At 45.2% G+C, this 21,959-nt stretch overlaps 1 protein-coding gene across 2 annotated transcripts in view; it reads right to left on the bottom strand.

The window, feature by feature from the left end:
- Positions 1–4,225: 4,225 nt before the first annotated feature.
- ppcdc (phosphopantothenoylcysteine decarboxylase) overlaps positions 4,226–21,959 on the bottom strand; it is a 28,827-nt gene continuing 11,093 nt past the window's right edge. For both annotated transcript variants that reach the window (XM_052513696.1, XM_052513694.1), the window contains 2 exons: positions 5,110–5,278; positions 4,226–4,914 (listed from right to left, as the gene is read on the bottom strand). In XM_052513696.1, coding sequence (XP_052369656.1) covers positions 4,811–4,914; positions 5,110–5,278 — 273 coding nt within the window. In that variant the 3' untranslated portion in view covers positions 4,226–4,810. The remainder of the gene's footprint in view (positions 4,915–5,109; positions 5,279–21,959) is intronic.

Raw genomic sequence — 21,959 nt, 5'->3', positions numbered from 1 at the left:
TCTACCACTATCTGACTAGTGCCATTAGGGACACTAGACATCTACCACCCGAATACCACTCTCAGATTAGAGCCATAAGGGAGTCTAGACATCTACCACCTGACTACCATTATCAGATTAGAACCATAAAGGAGACTAGACATCTACAACCCCACTACCACTGTCAGATTAGAGCCATAAGGGAGTCTAGACATCTTCCACCCCACTACCACTATCAGATTGGAGCCATAAAGGAGACGAGACATATACCACTATCAGATTAGAGCCGTAAAGGAGACTAGACATCTACCACCCCTCGACCACTATCAGATCAGAGCCATAAGGGATACCAAACATCTACCACTATCAGATCAGAGCCATAAGGGATACCAAACATCTACAACCCCACATCCACTATCAGATTATAGCCACAAGGGAGACGAGACATCTACCACCCCACAACCACAATCAGATTAGAGCCATAAAGGAGAATAGACATGTACCACTATCCGATTAGAGCCGTAAAGGAGACTAGACATCTACCACCCCTATACCATTATCAGATTAGAGCCATAAGGGAGTCTAGACATCTACCACTATCAGATTAGAGCCATAAGGGAGACTAGACATCTACCACTATCAGATTAGAGCCGTAAAGGAGACTAGACATCTACCACTCCACTAGCACTATCAGATTAGAGCCATATGGGAGGGTATACATCTACCACTACCAGATTAGAGCCATAAGGGAGACTAGACATCTACCACCCCACTACCACTATCAGATTAGAGCCATAGGGGAGGGTATGCATCTACCACTACCAGATTAGAGCCATAAGGGAGTCTAGACATCTACAACCCAACTACCAATGTCAGATTAGAGCCAAAAGGGAGCCTAGACATCTACCACCCCACTACCACTCTCAGATTAGAGCCATAAGGGAGACTAGACATCTACCACTCCACTAGCACTATCAGATTAGAGCCATAGGGGAGGGTATACATCTACCACTACCAGATTAGAGCCATAAGGGAGACTAGACATCTACCACCCCACTACCACTATCAGATTAGAGCCATAGGGGAGGGTATGCATCTACCACTACCAGATTAGAGCCATAAGGGAGTCTAGACATCTACAACCCAACTACCAATGTCAGATTAGAGCCAAAAGGGAGCCTAGACATCTACCACCCCACTACCACTCTCAGATTAGAGCCATAAGGGAGACTAGACATCTACCACCCCACTAGCACTATCAGATTAGAGCCATAAAGGAGAATAGACATATACCACTATCAGATTAGAGCCGTAAAGGAGACTAGACATCTACCACCCCACTCCCACTATCAGATTAGAGCCATAGGGGAGGGTATACATCTACCACTACCAGATTAGAGCCATAAGGGAGACTAGACATCTACCACTACCAGATTAGAGCCATAAGGGAGACTAGACATCTACCACTATCATATTAGGGGCATAAGGGAGTATAGACATCTACCACCCAACTACCATTATCAAATTAGAGCCATAAAGGAGACTAGACATCAATAACCCCACAACCACAATCAGATTAGAGCCATAAAGGAGAATAGACATATACCACTATCAGATTGGAGCCGTAAAGGAGACTAGACATCTACCACCCAACTACCATTATCAAATTAGAGCCATAAAGGAGACTAGACATCAATAACCCCACAACCACAATCAGATTAGAGCCATAAAGGAGAATAGACATATACCACTATCAGATTAGAGCCGTAAAGGAGACTAGACATCTACCACTATCTGACTAGTGCCATTAGGGACACTAGACATCTACCACCCGAATACCACTCTCAGATTAGAGCCATAAGGGAGTCTAGACATCTACCACCTGACTACCATTATCAGATTAGAACCATAAAGGAGACTAGACATCTACAACCCCACTACCACTGTCAGATTAGAGCCATAAGGGAGTCTAGACATCTTCCACCCCACTACCACTATCAGATTGGAGCCATAAAGGAGACGAGACATATACCACTATCAGATTAGAGCCGTAAAGGAGACTAGACATCTACCACCCCTCGACCACTATCAGATCAGAGCCATAAGGGATACCAAACATCTACCACTATCAGATCAGAGCCATAAGGGATACCAAACATCTACAACCCCACATCCACTATCAGATTATAGCCACAAGGGAGACGAGACATCTACCACCCCACAACCACAATCAGATTAGAGCCATAAAGGAGAATAGACATGTACCACTATCCGATTAGAGCCGTAAAGGAGACTAGACATCTACCACCCCTATACCATTATCAGATTAGATTCATAAGGGAGACTAGATATCTAGCACCACCAGATTAGATCCATAAGGGAGTCTAGACATCTACTACCCCGCTACCACTATCAGATTAGAGCCATAAAGGAGACTAGACATCTAGATCCCCACTACCATTATCAGATTAGAGCCATAAAGGAGACGAGAAATCTACCACTATCAGATTAGAGCCATAAGGGAGATTACACATCTTCCACCCCGCTACCACTGTCAGATTAGAGCCGTAAAGGAGACTAGAGATCTACCACCCCACTAGCACTATCAGATTTGAGTCATAAGGGAGTCTAGACATCTACCACTATCAGATTAGAGCCACAAGGGAATCTAGACATCTACCACTACCAGATTAGAGCCATAAGGGAGACTAGACATCTATCACCCCACTACCACTATTAGATTAGAGCCACAAGGGAGTTCAGACATCTAACACTATCAGATTAGAGCCATAAGGGATACTAGATATCTATCACCCCACTACCACTATCAGATTAGAGCCACAAGGGAGTTCAGACATCTAACACTATCAGATTAGAGCCATAAGGGATACTAGATATCTATCACCCCACTACCACTATCAGATTAGAGCCATAAAGGAGACTAGGCTTCTACGACTGCCAGATTAGAGTCATAAGAGAGAGTAAACATCTACCACCCCTATACCATTATCAGATTAGGGGAGATAAATCATCTTCCACTACCAAATTAGAGCCATAAGAGAAGGGAGACTAGACATCTTCAAACCCACTACCACTACCAGATTTGACCCATAAGGAAGACTAGACATCTACCACTACCATATTAGAGCCATAAGAGAGTCTAGACATCTACCACTACCATATTAGAGCCATAAGAGAGTCTAGACATCTACCACTACCATATTAGAGCCATAAGAGAGTCTAGACATCTACCATATTAGAGCCATAAGAGAGTCGAGACATCTACAATTCCACTATCAGATTAGAGCCATAAGGGCAACTAGACATCTACAACCCCACTACCACTATCAGATTAGAGCCACAAAGGAGATTAGAATTCTACCACTATCAGATTAGAGCCGTGAAGGAGACTATACATCTACCACCCCACTACTATACACTACACCCCACTATTTTTCATCAATAATGACTAATTATGTATACATGTCAATCAGGACTGACTAATCAGAATACTATTATGTTACTGTATAGATGTATGAATGTTCTTTTAATCCTAGTACTGAATATAATGTGTGGAATTATAATCAAGAATTAGAACAATGACTGTCTGTTCCTTGGTAGAAACAAATGAACTTATCGTCAGACTGGCTAGAATGCTTATCTACACAGGAAGACCTTGGCCTGGTCATAAATTATCTATACTGATGGGGGTCGATGTAGGAAGGCTTGAGAACTATACTGCCATTGTACCGGAGTGGAGGAGGGACGGGACAGTTTGAAACCTAATGACGTCATTTTCAGTTTATAACCTGTTGTAAATTGTATCGTGGTCAGTCCTCTCGAGAATAAACGCTACAGATTGATTTTGAGACTGGTCTCCGTCCATTTTATGCAAATAAGTGTCTTACAAATTCTTAGGAGTGGGCAGAGTGTTTAATTGAATTGGTTAATTAAAACATAAACAAATGTAATTCCTCTAACATCAACCCAGTGTCCGGAAACTGGGTCTCCGTTGAAGGTTGTGGGTCTTCCAGCAGGATAATGACCCCAAACACACATCCAGAAGCGCCCAGTAATGATTCAAGAATAAACACTGGACTGTTCTGGAGTGGCCAGCGATAACCTATGGCAAGAGTCACCATGGGTCCTTACTAAGAAGGATGACATAACAAAGCATGACATAACACTCACATAGCAGCAGTTGCTGCTAATACAAGTCAGCAAGAATATCCGACACAAATTCCTCAATAACTAAATTACAAACATTTATTGCAAACTCTTGTCTCTTTAACATTTGGCTTCAATAAAATCGGTTCATTACATTCAAATGATTACATCACAACTGCAGCAATCTTCATCCGAATGCCTCATCTTCGTGTCAATGGCCCAATTCCAAACGGACCCCTGGCCCAATCCCAAACGGACCCCTAGACCCTGGCCCAATCCCAAACGGACCCCTGGCCCAATCCCAAACGGACCCCTGGCCCAATCCCAAACGGACCCCTAGACCCTGGCCCAATCCCAAACGGACCCCTAGACCCTGGCCCAATCCCAAACGGACCTCTGGCCCAATCCCACTGGACCCCTAGGACCTAGGGATTGATTTAAGCAGATCTGAGAAGATTTGACGGGCGCAGTCATTATGGTAATAGTTCCACCTTGCCCTCTGATAGGCTAGATGGAAGTTTCAGCATATTACCTATTCCAATCAAAATCCTCTCAGATCTCCACAAGTGCATAGGCTCTAGGAGTCCATCTGGGTTTTACTATCTGCAGTTCATTAATATTCACAGGCCTGCTCCTTCCTCACAGCACCTGGCCTGCTCCTTCCTCACAGCACCTGGCCTGCTCCTTCCTGAGGAGACTCGGCAGCTTTCTGGATGAATTGGTTCACAACATCTACGATCGTTGACACCTCTGCCATGGCCCCTTTACCTGTAAAGTGACACTCACAAGTTACTCAACAATGTATAAGCCACAATATAAACAGGTAAGAGATACAACGGTGAAAGATGTACATAGTCCAGACAGAATACAATAGTATGTTTCATTTAGCAGTGAGGAACGACTAACACAAGCTTCCATTCATCAATCTAAACATTCCACACGTTATGAACTATCAGCACACACCTTGGTCTCCACAGACCAGTTTCTTGGCGATGCAGGGGATCTCAACGTAGCCAAACTCTTTAAGGCTGTCCACCTGGCGAGAGGTGATGGGGTGATGCCACATAGCAGTGTTCATCGCTGGACAGAAGAGTAGAGGACGACTGGTATCCCAGGCCCGTACCACACACGTCTGAAAATAAGTAGAATACATCACAGTATAGTAGAGTACATCACAGTATAGTAGAGGACATTACAGTATAGTAGAGTACATTACAGTATAGTAGAGTACATCACAGTATAGTAGAGTACATCACAGTATAGTAGAGCACATTACAGTATAGTAGAGTACATCACAGTATAGTAGAGTACATCACAGTATAGCAGAGGATATTACAGTATAGTGGAGTACAATAGAGTATAATAGAGCACATTACAGTATAGTAGAGTACATCACAGTATAGTAGAGTACAATAGAGTATAGTAGAGTACATCACAGTATAGTAGAGTACATTACAGTATAGTAGAGTACATCACAGTATAGTAGAGTACAATAGAGTATAGCAGAGGATATTACAGTATAGTGGAGTACAATAGAGTATAGTAGAGCACATTACAGTATAGTAGAGTACATCACAGTATAGTAGAGTACATCACAGTATAGTAGAATACATCACAGTATAGTAGAGTACATTACAGTATAGTAGAGTACATCACAGTATAGTAGAGTACAATAGAGTATAGCAGAGGATATTACAGTATAGTGGAGTACAATAGAGTATAGTAGAGCACATTACAGTATAGTAGAGTACATCACAGTATAGTAGAGTACATCACAGTATAGTAGAGTACATCACAGTATAGTAGAGTACATCACAGTATAGTAGAGTACAATAGAGTATAGCAGAGGATATTACAGTATAGTGGAGTACAATAGAGTATAGTAGAGTACATCACAGTATTGTAGAATACATCACAGTATAGTACATTACAGTATAGTAGAGTACATCACAGTATAGTAGAGTACATTACAGTATAGTAGAGTACATTACAGTATAGTACATCACAGTATAGTAGAGTACATCACAGTATAGTAGATAACATTACAGTATAGTAGAGTACAATAGAGTATAGCAGAGGATATTACAGTATAGTGGAGTACATCACAGTATAGTAGAGTACATTACAGTATAGTACAATAGAGTATAGCAGAGGATATTACAGTATAGTGGAGTACATCACAGTATAGTAGAGTACATTACAGTATAGTAGAGTACAATAGAGTATAGCAGAGGATATTACAGTATAGTGGAGTACATCACAGTATAGTAGAGTACATTACAGTATAGTAGAGTACAATAGAGTATAGCAGAGGATATTACAGTATAGTGGAGTACAATATAGTATAATAGAGTACATTACAGTATAGCAGAGTACATTACAGTATAGTGGAGTACAATAGAGTACAGCAGAGGATATTACAGTATAGTGGAGTACAATAGAGTATAGCAGAGTACATTACAGTATAGTAGAGTACATCACAGTATAGTAGAGCACATTACAGTATAGTAGAGTACAATAGAGTATAGCAGAGTACATTACTGTATAGTGGAGTACAGTATAGTACATTACAGTATAGTAGGGTACAGCACTTTACAGTATAGTAGAGCACAGTACATTACAGTATAGTAGAGTACAGTATAGTACAGCACAGCATAGTAGAGCACATTACAGTATAGTAGAGTACAGTATAGTACAGCACAGTAGAATATAGTACATAGTAGTACATTACAGTGTTCATGGTCATAGTAGTGTTCATGGTCATAGTAGTGTTCATAGTAGTGTTCATGGTCATAGTAGTGTTCATGGTCATAGTAGTGTTCATGGTCATAGTAGTGTTCATGGTCATAGTAGTGTTCATGGTCATAGTAGTGTTCATGTTCATAGTAGTGTTCATAGTAGTGTTCATAGTAGTGTTCATGGTAGTGTTCATGGTCATAGTAGTGTTCATGGTCATAGTAGTGTTCATGGTCATTGTAGTGTTCATGGTAGTGTTCATAGTAGTGTTCATAGTAGTGTTCATGGTAGTGTTCATGGTCATAGTAGTGTTCATGGTAGTGTTCATAGTAGTGTTCATAGTAGTGTTCATGGTAGTGTTCATGGTCATAGTAGTGTTCATGGTCATAGTAGTGTTCATGGTCATAGTAGTGTTCATAGTAGTGTTCATAGTAGTGTTCATAGTAGTGTTCATGGTCATAGTAGCGTTCATGGTCATAGTAGTGTTCATGATAATGTTCATAGTAGTGTTCATGGTCATAGTAGTGTTCATGGTAGTGTTCATGGTCATAGTAGTGTTCATGGTCATAGTAGTGTTCATGGTCATAGCAGTGTTCATAGTAGTGTTCATGGTCATAGTAGTGTTCATGGTCATAGTAGTGTTCATGATAATAGTAGTGTTCATAGTAGTGTTCATGGTCATAGTAGTGTTCATGGTCATAGTAGTGTTCATGGTCATAGTAGTGTTCATAGTAGTGTTCATGGTCATAGTAGTGTTCATGTTCATAGTAGTGTTCATGGTCATAGTAGTGTCCATAGTAGTGTTCATGTTCATAGTAGTGTTCATGGTCATAGTAGTGTTCATGGTCATAGTAGTGTTCATGGTCATAGTAGTGTTCATGGTCATAGTAGTGATCATAGTAGTGTTCATGGTCATAGTAGTGTTCATGGTCATAGTAGTGTTCATAGTAGTGTTCATGGTCATAGTAGTGTTCATAGTAGTGTTCATGGTCATAGTAGTGTTCATAGTAGTGTTCATGGTCATAGTAGTGTTCATGGTCATAGTAGTGTTCATGATCATAGTAGTGTTCATGGTCATAGTAGTGTTCATGGTAGTGTTCATGGTCATAGTAGTGTTCATGGTCATAGTAGTGTTCATAGTAGTGTTCATGGTCATAGTAGTGTTCATGGTCATAGTAGTGTTCATAGTAGTGTTCATGGTCATAGTAGTGTTCATGGTCATAGTAGTGTTCATGGTCATAGTAGTGTTCATAGTAGTGTTCATGGTCATAGTAGTGTTCATGGTCATAGTAGTGTTCATGGTCATAGTAGTGTTCATGGTCATAGTAGTGTTCATGGTCATAGTAGTGTTCATGGTCATAGTAGTGTTCATGGTCATAGTAGCGTTCATGGTCATAGTAGTGTTCATGATAATGTTCATAGTAGTGTTCATGGTCATAGTAGTGTTCATGGTAGTGTTCATGGTCATAGTAGTGTTCATGGTCATAGTAGTGTTCATAGTAGTGTTCATGGTCATAGTAGTGTTCATGGTCATAGTAGTGTTCATGGTCATAGTAGTGTTCATAGTAGTGTTCATGGTCATAGTAGTGTTCATGGTCATAGTAGTGTTCATGGTCATAGTAGTGTTCATAGTAGTGTTCATGGTCATAGTAGTGTTCATGGTCATAGTAGTGCTCATAGTAGTGTTCATGGTCATAGTAGTGTTCATGGTCAGTCTGTTTAGTTAGAGGATCCTAACCATGTCCTGTTGACAGGCAGTCTGTCTAGTTAGAGGATCCTAACCACGTCCTGTTGACAGGCAGTCTGTTTAGTTAGAGGATCCTAACCATGTCCTGTCAGTCTAGTTAGAGGATCCTAACCATGTCCTGTTGACAGGCAGTCTGTCTAGTTAGAGGATCCTAACCACGTCCTGTTGACAGGCAGTCTGTCTAGTTAGAGGATCCTAACCACGTCCTGTTGACAGGCAGTCAGTCTAGTTAGAGGATCCTAACCATGTCCTGTTGACAGGCAGTCTGTCTAGTTAGAGGATCCTAACCATGTCCTGTTGACAGGCAGTCTGTCTAGTTAGAGGATCCTAACCATGTCCTGTTGACAGTCAGTCTGTCTAGTTAGAGGATCCTAACCATGTCCTGTTGACAGGCAGTCTGTCTAGTTAGAGGATCCTAACCATGTCCTGTTGACAGGCAGTCTGTCTAGTTAGAGGATCCTAACCATGTCCTGTTGACAGGCAGTCTGTCTAGTTAGAGGATCCTAACCATGTCCTGTTGACAGGCAGTCAGTCTAGTTAGAGGATCCTAACCATGTCCTGTTGACAGGCAGTCTGTCTAGTTAGAGGATCCTAACCATGTCCTGTTGACAGGCAGTCTGTCTAGTTAGAGGATCCTAACCATGTCCTGTCAGTCTAGTTAGAGGATCCTAACCATGTCCTGTTGACAGGCAGTCTGTCTAGTTAGAGGATCCTAACCATGTCCTGTTGACAGGCAGTCTGTCTAGTTAGAGGATCCTAACCATGTCCTGTTGACAGGCAGTCTGTCTAGTTAGAGGATCCTAACCATGTCCTGTTGACAGGCAGTCTGTCTAGTTAGAGGATCCTAACCATGTCCTGTTGACAGGCAGTCTGTCTAGTTAGAGGATCCTAACCATGTCCTGTTGACAGGCAGTCTGTCTAGTTAGAGGATCCTAACCATGTCCTGTTGACAGGCAGTCTGTCTAGTTAGAGGATCCTAACCATGTCCTGTTGACAGGCAGTCTGTCTAGTTAGAGGATCCTAACCATGTCCTGTTGACAGGCAGGCAGTCTGTCTAGTTAGAGGATCCTAACCATGTCCTGTTGACAGGCAGTCTGTCTAGTTAGAGGATCCTAACCATGTCCTGTTAACAGGCAGTCTGTCTAGTTAGAGGATCCTAACCACGTCCTGTCAGTCTAGTTAGAGGATCCTAACCATGTCCTGTCAGTCTCGTTAGAGGATCCTAACCATGTCCTGTCAGTCTAGTTAGAGGATCCTAACCATGTCCTGTTGACAGGCAGTCTGTCTAGTTAGAGGATCCTAACCACGTCCTGTTGACAGGCAGTCAGTCTAGTTAGAGGATCCTAACCACGTCCTGTTGACAGGCAGTCTGTCTAGTTAGAGGATCCTAACCATGTCCTGTTGACAGGCAGTCTGTCTAGTTAGAGGATCCTAACCATGTCCTGTTGACAGGCAGGCAGTCTGTCTAGTTAGAGGATCCTAACCATGTCCTGTTGACAGGCAGTCTGTCTAGTTAGAGGATCCTAACCATGTCCTGTCAGTCTAGTTAGAGGATCCTAACCATGTCCTGTTGACAGGCAGGCAGTCTGTCTAGTTAGAGGATCCTAACCACGTCCTGTTAACAGGCAGTCTGTCTAGTTAGAGGATCCTAACCATGTCCTGTTGACAGGCAGGCAGTCTGTCTAGTTAGAGGATCCTAACCATGTCCTGTTGACAGGCAGGCAGTCTGTCTAGTTAGAGGATCCTAACCATGTCCTGTTGACAGGCAGGCAGTCTGTCTAGTTAGAGGATCCTAACCATGTCCTGTCAGTCTAGTTAGAGGATCCTAACCATGTCCTGTTGACAGGCAGTCTGTCTAGTTAGAGGATCCTAACCATGTCCTGTCAGTCTAGTTAGAGGATCCTAACCATGTCCTGTCAGTCTAGTTAGAGGATCCTAACCATGTCCTGTTGACAGGCAGTCTGTTTAGTTAGAGGATCCTAACCATGTCCTGTTGACAGGCAGTCTGTCTAGTTAGAGGATCCTAACCATGTCCTGTTGACAGGCAGTCTGTCTCGTTAGAGGATCCTAACCATGTCCTGTTGACAGGCAGTCTGTCTAGTTAGAGGATCCTAACCATGTCCTGTCAGTCTAGTTAGAGGATCCTAACCATGTCCTGTTGACAGGCAGTCTGTCTAGTTAGAGGATCCTAACCATGTCCTGTTGACAGGCAGTCTGTCTAGTTAGAGGATCCTAACCATGTCCTGTTGACAGGCAGTCTGTCTAGTTAGAGGATCCTAACCATGTCCTGTTGACAGGCAGTCTGTCTAGTTAGAGGATCCTAACCATGTCCTGTTGACAGGCAGTCTGTCTAGTTAGAGGATCCTAACCATGTCCTGTTGACAGGCAGTCTGTCTAGTTAGAGGATCCTAACCATGTCCTGTTGACAGGCAGTCTGTCTAGTTAGAGGATCCTAACCATGTCCTGTTGACAGGCAGTCTGTCTAGTTAGAGGATCCTAACCATGTCCTGTTGACAGGCAGGCAGTCTGTCTAGTTAGAGGATCCTAACCATGTCCTGTTGACAGGCAGTCTGTCTAGTTAGAGGATCCTAACCATGTCCTGTTGACAGGCAGTCTGTCTAGTTAGAGGATCCTAACCACGTCCTGTCAGTCTAGTTAGAGGATCCTAACCACGTCCTGTCAGTCTAGTTAGAGGATCCTAACCATGTCCTGTCAGTCTAGTTAGAGGATCCTAACCATGTCCTGTTGACAGGCAGTCTGTCTAGTTAGAGGATCCTAACCATGTCCTGTTGACAGGCAGTCTGTCTAGTTAGAGGATCCTAACCACGTCCTGTTGACAGGCAGTCTGTCTAGTTAGAGGATCCTAACCATGTCCTGTTGACAGGCAGTCTGTCTAGTTAGAGGATCCTAACCATGTCCTGTTGACAGGCAGGCAGTCTGTCTAGTTAGAGGATCCTAACCATGTCCTGTTGACAGGCAGTCTGTCTAGTTAGAGGATCCTAACCACGTCCTGTCAGTCTAGTTAGAGGATCCTAACCATGTCCTGTTAACAGGCAGGCAGTCTGTCTAGTTAGAGGATCCTAACCACGTCCTGTTGACAGGCAGTCTGTCTAGTTAGAGGATCCTAACCATGTCCTGTTGACAGGCAGTCTGTCTCGTTAGAGGATCCTAACCATGTCCTGTTGACAGGCAGGCAGTCTGTCTAGTTAGAGGATCCTAACCACGTCCTGTTGACAGGCAGGCAGTCTGTCTAGTTAGAGGATCCTAACCATGTCCTGTTGACAGGCAGTCTGTTTAGTTAGAGGATCCTAACCATGTCCTGTTGACAGGCAGTCTGTCTAGTTAGAGGATCCTAACCATGTCCTGTCTGTCTAGTTAGAGGATCCTAACCATGTCCTGTCAGTCTAGTTAGAGGATCCTAACCATGTCCTGTTAACAGGCAGTCTGTCTCGTTAGAGGATCCTAACCATGTCCTGTTGACAGGCAGGCAGTCTGTCTAGTTAGAGGATCCTAACCATGTCCTGTTGACAGGCAGTCTGTCTAGTTAGAGGATCCTAACCATGTCCTGTTGACAGGCAGTCTGTCTAGTTAGAGGATCCTAACCATGTCCTGTTGACAGGCAGTCTGTCTAGTTAGAGGATCCTAACCATGTCCTGTTGACAGGCAGTCTGTCTAGTTAGAGGATCCTAACCATGTCCTGTTGACAGGCAGTCTGTCTAGTTAGAGGATCCTAACCATGTCCTGTTGACAGGCAGTCTGTCTAGTTAGAGGATCCTAACCATGTCCTGTTGACAGGCAGGCAGTCTGTCTAGTTAGAGGATCCTAACCATGTCCTGTTAACAGGCAGTCTGTCTAGTTAGAGGATCCTAACCATGTCCTGTTGACAGGCAGTCTGTCTAGTTAGAGGATCCTAACCACGTCCTGTCTGTCTAGTTACAGGATCCTAACCATGTCCTGTCAGTCTAGTTAGAGGATCCTAACCATGTCCTGTTGACAGGCAGTCTGTCTAGTTAGAGGATCCTAACCACGTCCTGTTGACAGGCAGTCTGTCTAGTTAGAGGATCCTAACCATGTCCTGTTAACAGGCAGTCTGTCTAGTTAGAGGATCCTAACCATGTCCTGTTGACAGGCAGGCAGTCTGTCTAGTTAGAGGATCCTAACCATGTCCTGTTGACAGGCAGACTGTCTCGTTAGAGGATCCTAACCATGTCCTGTTGACAGGCAGGCAGTCTGTCTAGTTAGAGGATCCTAACCATGTCCTGTTGACAGGCAGTCTGTCTCGTTAGAGGATCCTAACCATGTCCTGTTGACAGGCAGGCAGTCTGTCTCGTTAGAGGATCCTAACCACGTCCTGTCAGTCTAGTTAGAGGATCCTAACCATGTCCTGTTGACAGGCAGTCTGTCTCGTTAGAGGATCCTAACCATGTCCTGTTGACAGGCAGTCTGTCTCGTTAGAGGATCCTAACCATGTCCTGTTGACAGGCAGGCAGTCTGTCTAGTTAGAGGATCCTAACCACGTCCTGTTGACAGGCAGTCTGTCTCGTTAGAGGATCCTAACCATGTCCTGTTGACAGGCAGTCTGTCTAGTTAGAGGATCCTAACCATGTCCTGTTGACAGGCAGTCTGTCTCGTTAGAGGATCCTAACCATGTCCTGTCAGTCTAGTTAGAGGATCCTAACCATGTCCTGTTGACAGGCAGTCTGTCTAGTTAGAGGATCCTAACCATGTCCTGTCAGTCTAGTTAGAGGATCCTAACCATGTCCTGTCAGTCTAGTTAGAGGATCCTAACCATGTCCTGTCAGTCTAGTTAGAGGATCCTAACCATGTCCTGTTGACAGGCAGTCTGTCTAGTTAGAGGATCCTAACCATGTCCTGTTGACAGGCAGTCTGTCTAGTTAGAGGATCCTAACCATGTCCTGTTGACAGGCAGTCTGTCTAGTTAGAGGATCCTAACCATGTCCTGTTGACAGGCAGTCTGTCTAGTTAGAGGATCCTAACCATGTCCTGTTGACAGGCAGTCTGTCTAGTTAGAGGATCCTAACCACGTCCTGTTGACAGGCAGTCTGTCTAGTTAGAGGATCCTAACCATGTCCTGTCAGTCTAGTTAGAGGATCCTAACCATGTCCTGTCAGTCTAGTTAGAGGATCCTAACCATGTCCTGTCAGTCTAGTTAGAGGATCCTAACCATGTCCTGTTGACAGGCAGTCTGTCTAGTTAGAGGATCCTAACCATGTCCTGTTGACAGGCAGTCTGTCTAGTTAGAGGATCCTAACCATGTCCTGTTGACAGGCAGTCTGTCTCGTTAGAGGATCCTAACCATGTCCTGTTGACAGGCAGTCTGTCTCGTTAGAGGATCCTAACCATGTCCTGTTGACAGGCAGGCAGTCTGTCTAGTTAGAGGATACTAACCATGTCCTGTTGACAGGCAGTCTGTCTCGTTAGAGGATCCTAACCATGTCCTGTTGACAGGCAGTCTGTCTAGTTAGAGGATCCTAACCACGTCCTGTCAGTCTAGTTAGAGGATCCTAACCATGTCCTGTTAACAGGCAGGCAGTCTGTCTAGTTAGAGGATCCTAACCACGTCCTGTTGACAGGCAGTCTGTCTAGTTAGAGGATCCTAACCATGTCCTGTTGACAGGCAGTCTGTCTCGTTAGAGGATCCTAACCATGTCCTGTTGACAGGCAGGCAGTCTGTCTAGTTAGAGGATCCTAACCACGTCCTGTTGACAGGCAGTCTGTCTAGTTAGAGGATCCTAACCACGTCCTGTTGACAGGCAGTCTGTCTAGTTAGAGGATCCTAACCATGTCCTGTTGACAGGCAGTCTGTCTAGTTAGAGGATCCTAACCATGTCCTGTTGACAGGCAGTCTGTCTCGTTAGAGGATCCTAACCATGTCCTGTTGACAGGCAGGCAGTCTAGTTAGAGGATCCTAACCATGTCCTGTTGACAGGCAGTCTGTCTCGTTAGAGGATCCTAACCATGTCCTGTCTGTCTAGTTAGAGGATCCTAACCATGTCCTGTTGACAGGCAGGCAGTCTGTCTAGTTAGAGGATCCTAACCATGTCCTGTTAACAGGCAGTCTGTCTAGTTAGAGGATCCTAACCATGTCCTGTCAGTCTAGTTAGAGGATCCTAACCATGTCCTGTCAGTCTCGTTAGAGGATCCTAACCATGTCCTGTCAGTCTAGTTAGAGGATCCTAACCATGTCCTGTCAGTCTAGTTAGAGGATCCTAACCACGTCCTGTTGACAGGCAGTCTGTCTAGTTAGAGGATCCTAACCACGTCCTGTTGACAGGCAGTCTGTCTAGTTAGAGGATCCTAACCATGTCCTGTCAGTCTAGTTAGAGGATCCTAACCATGTCCTGTTAACAGGCAGTCTGTCTCGTTAGAGGATCCTAACCATGTCCTGTTGACAGGCAGGCAGTCTGTCTAGTTAGAGGATCCTAACCATGTCCTGTTGACAGGCAGTCTGTTTAGTTAGAGGATCCTAACCATGTCCTGTTGACAGGCAGTCTGTCTAGTTAGAGGATCCTAACCATGTCCTGTTGACAGGCAGTCTGTCTAGTTAGAGGATCCTAACCACGTCCTGTCAGTCTAGTTAGAGGATCCTAACCATGTCCTGTCAGTCTAGTTAGAGGATCCTAACCATGTCCTGTCAGTCTAGTTAGAGGATCCTAACCACGTCCTGTTGACAGGCAGTCAGTCTAGTTAGAGGATCCTAACCACGTCCTGTTGACAGGCAGTCTGTCTAGTTAGAGGATCCTAACCATGTCCTGTTGACAGGCAGTCTGTCTAGTTAGAGGATCCTAACCATGTCCTGTTGACAGGCAGTCTGTCTAGTTAGAGGATCCTAACCATGTCCTGTCAGTCTAGTTAGAGGATCCTAACCATGTCCTGTTGACAGGCAGTCTGTCTAGTTAGAGGATCCTAACCATGTCCTGTCAGTCTAGTTAGAGGATCCTAACCATGTCCTGTTAACAGGCAGTCTGTCTCGTTAGAGGATCCTAACCATGTCCTGTTGACAGGCAGTCTGTCTAGTTAGAGGATCCTAACCATGTCCTGTTGACAGGCAGTCTGTCTAGTTAGAGGATCCTAACCATGTCCTGTTGACAGGCAGTCTGTCTAGTTAGAGGATCCTAACCATGTCCTGTTGACAGGCAGTCTGTCTAGTTAGAGGATCCTAACCATGTCCTGTTGACAGGCAGTCTGTCTAGTTAGAGGATCCTAACCATGTCCTGTTGACAGGCAGGCAGTCTGTCTAGTTAGAGGATCCTAACCATGTCCTGTTGACAGGCAGTCTGTCTCGTTAGAGGATCCTAACCATGTCCTGTCAGTCTAGTTAGAGGATCCTAACCATGTCCTGTTGACAGGCAGGCAGTCTGTCTAGTTAGAGGATCCTAACCACGTCCTGTTAACAGGCAGTCTGTCTAGTTAGAGGATCCTAACCATGTCCTGTTGACAGGCAGTCTGTCTCGTTAGAGGATCCTAACCATGTCCTGTCTGTCTAGTTAGAGGATCCTAACCATGTCCTGTCTGTCTAGTTAGAGGATCCTAACCATGTCCTGTTGACAGGCAGTCTGTTTAGTTAGAGGATCCTAACCATGTCCTGTTGACAGGCAGTCTGTCTAGTTAGAGGATCCTAACCATGTCCTGTCTGTCTAGTTAGAGGATCCTAACCATGTCCTGTCTGTCTAGTTAGAGGATCCTAACCATGTCCTGTTGACAGGCAGTCTGTTTAGTTAGAGGATCCTAACCATGTCCTGTTGACAGGCAGGCAGTCTGTCTAGTTAGAGGATCCTAACCACGTCCTGTTGACAGGCAGTCTGTCTAGTTAGAGGATCCTAACCACGTCCTGTTAACAGGCAGTCTGTCTAGTTAGAGGATCCTAACCATGTCCTGTCAGTCTAGTTAGAGGATCCTAACCATGTCCTGTTGACAGGCAGTCTGTCTAGTTAGAGGATCCTAACCACGTCCTGTTGACAGGCAGTCTGTCTAGTTAGAGGATCCTAACCATGTCCTGTTGACAGGCAGTCTGTCTAGTTAGAGGATCCTAACCACGTCCTGTTGACAGGCAGTCTGTCTAGTTAGAGGATCCTAACCATGTCCTGTTGACAGGCAGGCAGTCTGTCTAGTTAGAGGATCCTAACCACGTCCTGTTGACAGGCAGTCTGTCTAGTTAGAGGATCCTAACCATGTCCTGTTGACAGGCAGTCTGTCTAGTTAGAGGATCCTAACCATGTCCTGTTGACAGGCAGGCAGTCTGTCTAGTTAGAGGATCCTAACCACGTCCTGTTGACAGGCAGTCTGTCTAGTTAGAGGATCCTAACCACGTCCTGTTGACAGGCAGTCTGTCTAGTTAGAGGATCCTAACCATGTCCTGTTGACAGGCAGTCTGTCTAGTTAGAGGATCCTAACCATGTCCTGTTGACAGGCAGTCTGTCTAGTTAGAGGATCCTAACCACGTCCTGTCAGTCTAGTTAGAGGATCCTAACCACGTCCTGTTAACAGGCAGTCTGTCTAGTTAGAGGATCCTAACCATGTCCTGTTGACAGGCAGGCAGTCTGTCTAGTTAGAGGATCCTAACCATGTCCTGTTGACAGTCAGTCTGTCTAGTTAGAGGATCCTAACCATGTCCTGTCTGTCTCGTTAGAGGATCCTAACCACGTCCTGTCAGTCTAGTTAGAGGATCCTAACCATGTCCTGTTGACAGGCAGTCTGTCTAGTTAGAGGATCCTAACCATGTCCTGTTGACAGGCAGTCTGTCTAGTTAGAGGATCCTAACCATGTCCTGTTGACAGGCAGTCTGTCTAGTTAGAGGATCCTAACCACGTCCTGTCAGTCTAGTTAGAGGATCCTAACCATGTCCTGTTGACAGGCAGTCTGTCTCGTTAGAGGATCCTAACCACGTCCTGTCAGTCTAGTTAGAGGATCCTAACCATGTCCTGTTGACAGGCAGTCTGTTTAGTTAGAGGATCCTAACCACGTCCTGTCAGTCTAGTTAGAGGATCCTAACCACGTCCTGTTGACAGGCAGTCTGTCTAGTTAGAGGATCCTAACCATGTCCTGTTGACAGGCAGTCTGTCTAGTTAGAGGATCCTAACCATGTCCTGTTGACAGGCAGTCTGTCTAGTTAGAGGATCCTAACCACGTCCTGTCAGTCTAGTTAGAGGATCCTAACCATGTCCTGTTGACAGGCAGTCTGTCTAGTTAGAGGATCCTAACCACGTCCTGTCAGTCTAGTTAGAGGATCCTAACCATGTCCTGTTGACAGGCAGTCTGTCTCGTTAGAGGATCCTAACCACGTCCTGTCAGTCTAGTTAGAGGATCCTAACCATGTCCTGTCAGTCTAGTTAGAGGATCCTAACCATGTCCTGTCAGTCTCGTTAGAGGATCCTAACCATGTCCTGTCAGTCTAGTTAGAGGATCCTAACCATGTCCTGTCAGTCTAGTTAGAGGATCCTAACCACGTCCTGTTGACAGGCAGTCTGTCTAGTTAGAGGATCCTAACCATGTCCTGTTGACAGGCAGGCAGTCTAGTTAGAGGATCCTAACCATGTCCTGTTGACAGGCAGTCTGTCTAGTTAGAGGATCCTAACCATGTCCTGTTAACAGGCAGTCTGTCTAGTTAGAGGATCCTAACCATGTCCTGTTGACAGGCAGTCTGTCTAGTTAGAGGATCCTAACCATGTCCTGTTGACAGGCAGGCAGTCTGTCTAGTTAGAGGATCCTAACCACGTCCTGTTGACAGGCAGTCTGTCTAGTTAGAGGATCCTAACCACGTCCTGTTGACAGGCAGTCTGTCTAGTTAGAGGATCCTAACCATGTCCTGTTAACAGGCAGTCTGTCTCGTTAGAGGATCCTAACCACGTCCTGTCAGTCTAGTTAGAGGATCCTAACCATGTCCTGTTAACAGGCAGTCTGTTTAGTTAGAGGATCCTAACCATGTCCTGTTGACAGGCAGTCTGTCTAGTTAGAGGATCCTAACCATGTCCTGTTGACAGGCAGTCTGTCTAGTTAGAGGATCCTAACCATGTCCTGTTGACAGGCAGTCTGTCTAGTTAGAGGATCCTAACCATGTCCTGTTGACAGGCAGTCTGTCTAGTTAGAGGATCCTAACCACGTCCTGTTGACAGGCAGTCTGTCTAGTTAGAGGATCCTAACCACGTCCTGTTGACAGGCAGTCTGTCTAGTTAGAGGATCCTAACCATGTCCTGTCAGTCTAGTTAGAGGATCCTAACCATGTCCTGTTGACAGGCAGTCTGTCTAGTTAGAGGATCCTAACCATGTCCTGTTGACAGGCAGTCTGTCTAGTTAGAGGATCCTAACCATGTCCTGTTGACAGGCAGGCAGTCTGTCTAGTTAGAGGATCCTAACCATGTCCTGTCAGTCTAGTTAGAGGATCCTAACCATGTCCTGTTGACAGGCAGTCTGTCTAGTTAGAGGATCCTAACCATGTCCTGTTGACAGGCAGTCTGTCTAGTTAGAGGATCCTAACCATGTCCTGTTGACAGGCAGTCTGTCTAGTTAGAGGATCCTAACCATGTCCTGTTGACAGGCAGTCTGTCTCGTTAGAGGATCCTAACCATGTCCTGTCAGTCTAGTTAGAGGATCCTAACCATGTCCTGTTGACAGGCAGTCTGTCTAGTTAGAGGATCCTAACCATGTCCTGTCAGTCTAGTTAGAGGATCCTAACCATGTCCTGTTAACAGGCAGTCTGTCTAGTTAGAGGATCCTAACCATGTCCTGTTGACAGGCAGTCTGTCTAGTTAGAGGATCCTAACCATGTCCTGTTGACAGGCAGTCTGTCTAGTTAGAGGATCCTAACCATGTCCTGTTGACAGGCAGTCTGTCTAGTTAGAGGATCCTAACCACGTCCTGTTGACAGGCAGTCTGTCTAGTTAGAGGATCCTAACCATGTCCTGTTGACAGGCAGTCTGTCTAGTTAGAGGATCCTAACCATGTCCTGTTGACAGGCAGTCTGTCTAGTTAGAGGATCCTAACCATGTCCTGTTGACAGGCAGTCTGTCTAGTTAGAGGATCCTAACCATGTCCTGTCAGTCTAGTTAGAGGATCCTAACCATGTCCTGTTAACAGGCAGGCAGTCTAGTTAGAGGATCCTAACCACGTCCTGTTGACAGGCAGTCTGTCTAGTTAGAGGATCCTAACCATGTCCTGTTGACAGGCAGTCTGTCTAGTTAGAGGATCCTAACCATGTCCTGTTGACAGGCAGGCAGTCTGTCTAGTTAGAGGATCCTAACCACGTCCTGTTGACAGGCAGGCAGTCTGTCTAGTTAGAGGATCCTAACCATGTCCTGTTGACAGGCAGTCTGTCTAGTTAGAGGATCCTAACCATGTCCTGTTGACAGGCAGTCTGTCTAGTTAGAGGATCCTAACCATGTCCTGTCTGTCTAGTTAGAGGATCCTAACCATGTCCTGTCAGTCTAGTTAGAGGATCCTAACCATGTCCTGTTGACAGGCAGTCTGTCTAGTTAGAGGATCCTAACCATGTCCTGTTGACAGGCAGGCAGTCTGTCTAGTTAGAGGATCCTAACCATGTCCTGTTGACAGGCAGTCTGTCTAGTTAGAGGATCCTAACCATGTCCTGTTGACAGGCAGTCTGTCTAGTTAGAGGATCCTAACCATGTCCTGTCAGTCTAGTTAGAGGATCCTAACCATGTCCTGTTGACAGGCAGTCTGTCTAGTTAGAGGATCCTAACCACGTCCTGTTGACAGGCAGTCTGTCTAGTTAGAGGATCCTAACCATGTCCTGTTGACAGGCAGTCTGTCTAGTTAGAGGATCCTAACCACGTCCTGTTGACAGGCAGTCTGTCTAGTTAGAGGATCCTAACCATGTCCTGTTGACAGGCAGGCAGTCTGTCTAGTTAGAGGATCCTAACCACGTCCTGTTGACAGGCAGTCTGTCTAGTTAGAGGATCCTAACCATGTCCTGTTGACAGGCAGTCTGTCTAGTTAGAGGATCCTAACCATGTCCTGTTGACAGGCAGGCAGTCTAGTTAGAGGATCCTAACCATGTCCTGTTGACAGGCAGTCTGTCTCGTTAGAGGATCCTAACCACGTCCTGTTGACAGGCAGTCTGTCTAGTTAGAGGATCCTAACCATGTCCTGTTGACAGGCAGTCTGTCTAGTTAGAGGATCCTAACCATGTCCTGTTAACAGGCAGTCTGTCTAGTTAGAGGATCCTAACCACGTCCTGTCAGTCTAGTTAGAGGATCCTAACCACGTCCTGTTAACAGGCAGTCTGTCTAGTTAGAGGATCCTAACCATGTCCTGTTGACAGGCAGGCAGTCTGTCTAGTTAGAGGATCCTAACCATGTCCTGTTGACAGTCAGTCAGTCTAGTTAGAGGATCCTAACCATGTCCTGTCTGTCTAGTTAGAGGATCCTAACCATGTCCTGTCTGTCTAGTTAGAGGATCCTAACCATGTCCTGTTGACAGGCAGTCTGTTTAGTTAGAGGATCCTAACCATGTCCTGTTGACAGGCAGTCTGTCTAGTTAGAGGATCCTAACCATGTCCTGTCTGTCTAGTTAGAGGATCCTAACCATGTCCTGTCAGTCTAGTTAGAGGATCCTAACCATGTCCTGTTGACAGGCAGTCTGTCTCGTTAGAGGATCCTAACCATGTCCTGTCAGTCTAGTTAGAGGATCCTAACCACGTCCTGTTGACAGGCAGTCTGTTTAGTTAGAGGATCCTAACCACGTCCTGTAGACAGGCAGTCTGTTTAGTTAGAGGATCCTAACCATGTCCTGTAGACAGGCAGTCTGTTTAGTTAGAGGATCCTAACCATGTCCTGTTGACAGGCAGTCTGTCTAGTTAGAGGATCCTAACCATGTCCTGTTGACAGGCAGTCTGTCTAGTTAGAGGATCCTAACCACGTCCTGTCAGTCTAGTTAGAGGATCCTAACCATGTCCTGTTGACAGGCAGTCTGTCTAGTTAGAGGATCCTAACCACGTCCTGTCAGTCTAGTTAGAGGATCCTAACCATGTCCTGTTGACAGGCAGTCTGTCTAGTTAGAGGATCCTAACCACGTCCTGTCAGTCTAGTTAGAGGATCCTAACCACGTCCTGTCAGTCTAGTTAGAGGATCCTAACCACGTCCTGTCAGTCTAGTTAGAGGATCCTAACCATGTCCTGTCAGTCTAGTTAGAGGATCCTAACCATGTCCTGTCAGTCTAGTTAGAGGATCCTAACCACGTCCTGTTGACAGGCAGTCTGTCTCGTTAGAGGATCCTAACCATGTCCTGTTGACAGGCAGGCAGTCTAGTTAGAGGATCCTAACCATGTCCTGTTGACAGGCAGTCTGTCTAGTTA

This window comes from Oncorhynchus keta, unplaced genomic scaffold, assembly GCF_023373465.1.
Source record: "Oncorhynchus keta strain PuntledgeMale-10-30-2019 unplaced genomic scaffold, Oket_V2 Un_scaffold_1378_pilon_pilon, whole genome shotgun sequence".
NCBI classification, from domain to species: domain Eukaryota; kingdom Metazoa; phylum Chordata; class Actinopteri; order Salmoniformes; family Salmonidae; genus Oncorhynchus; species Oncorhynchus keta.
This window is presented reverse-complemented; position numbering and strand designations above follow the sequence as displayed.